General features: G+C 26.1%; 1 protein-coding gene across 1 annotated transcript; it reads left to right on the forward strand.

The window, feature by feature from the left end:
• Nucleotides 1,675-3,547, forward strand: LOC107628588. Its single transcript, XM_016331216.2, has 4 exons — nucleotides 1,675-1,825; nucleotides 1,978-2,112; nucleotides 2,392-2,540; nucleotides 2,768-3,547. Exons 1-4 carry the CDS (start codon nucleotides 1,698-1,700, stop codon nucleotides 3,421-3,423), a joined length of 1,068 nt encoding a protein of 355 aa, XP_016186702.2. The 5' UTR covers nucleotides 1,675-1,697; the 3' UTR covers nucleotides 3,424-3,547.

Raw genomic sequence — 5,664 nt, forward strand, 5'->3', positions numbered from 1 at the left:
TTTAAGGTTTTTTTAATGTATTTATTTATTATTTATTTATTTAAGATGATCAAAACTATTTATATTATTAATGGCTTAGATTGCATTACTTTTCTCTCTAAACTAAATGAACAACTTCATAGAAGACAAATTCTATGAAAATTTAGTGGTTCTGGTTACTCATCGTTTATAACTTCAACTGAGTTTCATGATCTAATAAAGGATTTCTTATGCTATCGTGGCTGAAGTTTGTGTTGAGAATGATGGCCATCAATATCATACTAATGATAATCGCATAATTCCTTTGATTACAAGAAATAACAACAACAATTTAGTGGATTTCAAGGGTTTATGCAAAGTAAAAAAATATTTTGTTCTAACTATTGGCCTGGAGGAAGCGTATTCTAAGCATCCTAAACTTATTGAAGGAGTAAAAAGAAGAAATCGGAGTGAAAAATTTTCTGAAAAGTCATTCATAGCTTTGGGAAGAGTTTTTCATTTTTTAAAGAATTATAAAGATGTAAAGGACATTAATGATGATGTTGTTAAGGAACTTCATAATTTGTGGGAGGAATTTGAATCTTTTGAATCTAATGATTTGACTTGGTTGGAAAATAATGTTAAAATCTATACGGTAAAAAGGTTGAAGGAGAATGTGAATCTTGACTGGTGAAATGTTAACTCTGTAAATATGAGCTTTAACAATGTCAAAATTTGTAATGCCTTAAAATCGTTCTTTTATTAGATGATTTTAGACAATAATTTTTTATAGTGTTACTGTTAAAGTTTAATTTTTTATTATTTATAGAAATAAAATAAAATCGTTCTCTTTGACTAATTTAAAGAACAATTTTATAACGTTACAATTATTTGTTTTTAAGCAACGATTTTTTAATGTTATTTAAATAATTATACAAAAGATACGCATAAAAATCATTACCTAAGAATACTTAATTTATAGTACATATAAAAAACGTTATGCTATACTTTAAAAGCATTTTATTAGATAGTCTTAGACAACAGTTTTTATAATATTATTATTGAAGTTCAATTTTTCATTACGTTACAACAACAAATAAAACTGTTCTTTTTTACTATTTTAAAAAATAATTTTATAATCATTATAACAATTTTTTTATCAAGCAACAATTTTCTAATATTATTTAAATAATTATACAAATAAAAAGATACAATGGTTTTTAATTCGTTGTCCAAATTAATAACAAAGCTAAAACGGCATAAAACTGTTACCTATCGAATTATAATTTTAAGCTGTTCTTTGAAATTGTTATAAAAACGGATGCCTATAACAATAACAAAGACAGCAAATTATATCATTATGATATATTGATATTTAATGTTAGTAAACAGTGAATGCAAATAGTTAATGAATTATAACTCAAATAATATAGCCTCTTCATACTTACCTAAAAGATGGCAGGTTCGAATCTCTTTATCTTTAGTAAAAAAGAAAAACAGTAAATGCAAATATCTTTGTTTAGTTACATTTTGGGATAAATTATTAAAATGGTACTATTTTGTGGACAAAATATTTAAAAAAAAAATTATAAATGACAAACAATTTTTTTAAAAATTTTAAAGTGACAAAAATATACAAAATCACATTTTTTTAAGTAAAATAATTTTATATTTGAAAGTGATTACTGTGCAACCAATTAGATTAGACATCGACTCCAACGTACCATCATAACTCAATAATGAATCTTTGGATTCCTGTGATTTCGTCCTCCGTTATATATATATACACGCGTAAGTATGAATTTGAACTTCGTCAATATCCTTCTTCTTTCTCTGTGCCCTTGCACTTTGCCTTTATTTCAACGTGGTACGTAATTCCTCCATACTCTGATCTGATAATATATAACTTTAGTTTCCTAATTTCTTATTTTCAAAAATATAAAATGTAAGAATTATTATATGAAAATCAAAGTCGCCAGGATTTCACTTACCTACTACTATTGTATGATAATATTTCAGTTATTTTGTAAGAATTATGGAAAATCATCAAACAATGAGTGAGAAGTTTGAGAAATTCACATGGACCATCAACAATAATTTCTACGTGCTGGTGGAGTTTGAGAAGTACCAGTTTGTTTTTGGTGGCTATTCATGGTACACTCAAAATAGTTATGAATACCCATTTCAAAGTTATATAAAAACATTATATTACGAGGAATGTTAGGGTCAGCAATTTTGGTATTTTGTGGCCATTAATAGTGTTTTTAATGGTGTGAGATTACATCTAATGATAGAAGATTATTCACTTTTGTTTTGATGGTTAAGTGTTGGCCAAAAAACACAAAAGTTACTGCCTCTAGATTTTTCCTTATTATTTGTATGTACCCATTGATATATTTTGACAATTTTTTTATAATTTTGAATTACTTTTAGGAGCATTTCTGTGGGTATAGATGAGAACCGCCTTATGGTCTTTATCTTGGAAGTTGTTGATTGGATTCAAGGACACAGCATCACTACAAATTTCAAGTTCTCATTTGTTAATCAGAGGGTTGACACACTCGTAAAATCAATAGCAATAGGTATCTATGCTTTTTATTAGAAGAATGGTTCACAATTGAATTAAGTTTGTTTAAGTTCTCTGAGTTAATCAACACTGTAGAATTTCGTCTCAAATATAATTTGAAATTGAATAAAATAAAATAAAATTAAATAAGCACGAAGATTAAGATTTAAGATTCTATTACTATTAGCTCCCAATTTTTAATTTAGTCAAATTTTTCTTTTGACATGTACAATTGCATGCAAGATGGACAAGTAAGATTCACTGAAGATACTCATCGTGGAAGTTGTGTTTTCAGTTGGAGGACGTCTTTGGATCCATTAGAACTTACTTTTAATGATAATTTGATCATTGTTGCCGAATTTTTCGTGAAGGAATCACCACATCATCATAACCAATTAGATGATGGAACTAGTAACACTAGTATTGATGGTTCCTCAAAACCATGTTTTCATGTTTATGAAGATTTTGAGAACACAAAGGGAAAGGGTTTTGTTCAATTGGCAGAGGAAGCTTGCCGCAAGCATCCATCAGTCATTGAATGTCATAAGAACAAAAATCATAGTTCTATGTTCACCAAGTGGGGATTCATGGCATTGGGAAGAGTGTTACATTTTCTTAAGACTAAGAAGGTGAAGGATATGAATGAGGAAGCTTGCAAGGAACTACAAGTTTTATGGGAAGAAGTAAAGGCTTTTGGGTTTGATGATTTGGCTTGGTTGGAGCCTCATGTTAAGTGTGCTTTGGGCATGAGAAATCATAAGGAGAGAGCTATGCATGTGAAAAGAATGAAGGAGAATGTGGATGCTCTAGAAGTTGATCTTAAAGTGGCAAGAGATGAATTGGTTAAAGCTCAAGAAGGTTTTGAAGAAAGGGACTTAAATGATGTGTTGGGATATTGAAGACCTACATAGCTAGGTTGGTTTCACTTTTGTGTAGAATGTCTTTAATTAAAAATATTGGTTATTAATTTTGTATCTAAGTGATTAATTACTTTAGTGTGAAATGAATTATTTGGATCCTAAATGAATATTTACTCCTTCTCTGCTCTTTTACTTATATATGCCTCTCTCTTTTTTTTAATTTGGTTTTTTTATAACTTTTTTTTTAAATTAATATGATAATTTGTCATATCTTATTGTTGTCGATTCAGCTAAACTAATCTTGTTGAGTGTTTAAACTTTTCTATATTTATTTATTTTTAATATTTTCATTTGAGCATATAATTTTTCTATTTGTTACAACTGCGATTCAAATGAGACCTTTAATAGACAACATATGAACTTCACTTGATCATGAAAGGTTATGAAAGATAAACTTGAAAGACTTATTAGTGGTTAATTAATCCCTTGAATATGAGTTTGTATTTTTAAAATATTAATAAACTCATAATGATTCCTCTTTCTCTTTTATTGTTGAACAAATTCATGATCATAATTTAGAATTTGTGGGAAGAACTTGAATATTTTGTATTCGATGATCTAACTTTGTTAGAAAATAGTGTTAAAATTTATGCGATGGAAAAGTTGAAGGAGAACATGAATCCTGATCGGGGAAATGTTTACTACAATAAATATTAATCCATCAAAGTTTGGTCTTTGTTGTATATTATGAATTATAATTCAATTCTATTTTTTTTTATTTTAAGTTTGTAACGGATGATCTTAATAATCATTATTTATTCTATATTATGAATTATAACTCAACTCTATTTATCTTTATTTTAAATTTGTAACAGATGATTTTAATAACCATTATTTTAATTTAATGATCAAAGGTTATACTATCAATTTTATGTCTATAAAAAACACCAATTTCTGATCTACATCTTAAAACACACACATACATTATATGTTCTATTTCATGTTTAACATTCTATAATAATAGAATCTTTATACCCCTTAAACACAGTAGGGGAACCACATAGTGGCAAAGGGGGCAATGACCCCCTAATTTTAATTTTTAAATGTAAATTATATGTAAATTTCAGTTTAATCTCTATTAAAATTTTATTTTAGTCTTATTTTATTATGTAAATATTTTTTGTCCCTTATAATATTTCATCTAGCTCTATCCTTGCTTAAACAATTACTGACTTGAGCGTCGGAGTGTCTTTTGCAGGTACGCACTCTCTGTGTTTTTTTTTTGCCAAAGTATACATTCTTTGGAGATGAAGAGACAAATTCGATTTCTTCTAAGTCGAGATATATATACCTAAGAAATTCATCCACACAAGAACAATTGGCGCCACATGTGGTAATGAATAAAATAATTCCTATCATAAGATTTTATGTACATTCAATTTTTTAAATCAATCTCAACAATCTTATTTAAAATTTTATTTAATACCTCTTATCAAATTTTATTCTATCGTAATTATTTATAAAATATGTACTTTATATATTCAAATTGTTGGAAGAACTTGAATCTTTTGGATTTGATGATCTGACTTGGTTGAAAAATAATATTAAAATATATATGATAAAACAGTTGAAGGAGAATGTGAATTCTGACAGTGAAATATTCACTCCAATAAATATGACCTTTAACAATATCAAAATTTGTAATGCGTTAAAATCATTCTCTTATTAGATGATTTTAGACAATAATTTTTTATAAAAATAGCATATTTTTTTTATACTAATCTAAAAGATCGGGTGTTTGAATTTCTCTATTTTTGGTAAAAAAAAAATTTCTAATGTTATTTAAATACTTATAAAAATTAAAAGATACAATGATTTTCAAATTGTTAATAATAACAAGGACATGAGATTATGTCATTATCATATTTTGATATTTGATATTACTAAACAGTAAATATAAATGTCTTTGTTTAGTTACGTTTTTTAGTAAATTATTAAAATGGTACTAAAAGATTCGTGGACAAAATATTTTTAAAAAATTACAGATGACAACAATATAAAAAATTACATTTTTATAGGTAAAAAAATTTTCTATTTGAAATATGATTTGTTCATTTCAATCAAATTTTTGTATAAATATTTTGAATAATTTTAAAAAATTCATGTAAAATTTGATCTCAACTTCTCATTTTTTAATTTCATTTATTTACAATATAAAATTACAAAAAAAATTTAAAATAAAATGATCAAATTTTAAAATAAAAATATTATATTTTTAAT

This window comes from Arachis ipaensis, chromosome B02 (assembly GCF_000816755.2).
Source record: "Arachis ipaensis cultivar K30076 chromosome B02, Araip1.1, whole genome shotgun sequence".
NCBI classification, from domain to species: Eukaryota; Viridiplantae; Streptophyta; class Magnoliopsida; order Fabales; family Fabaceae; genus Arachis; species Arachis ipaensis.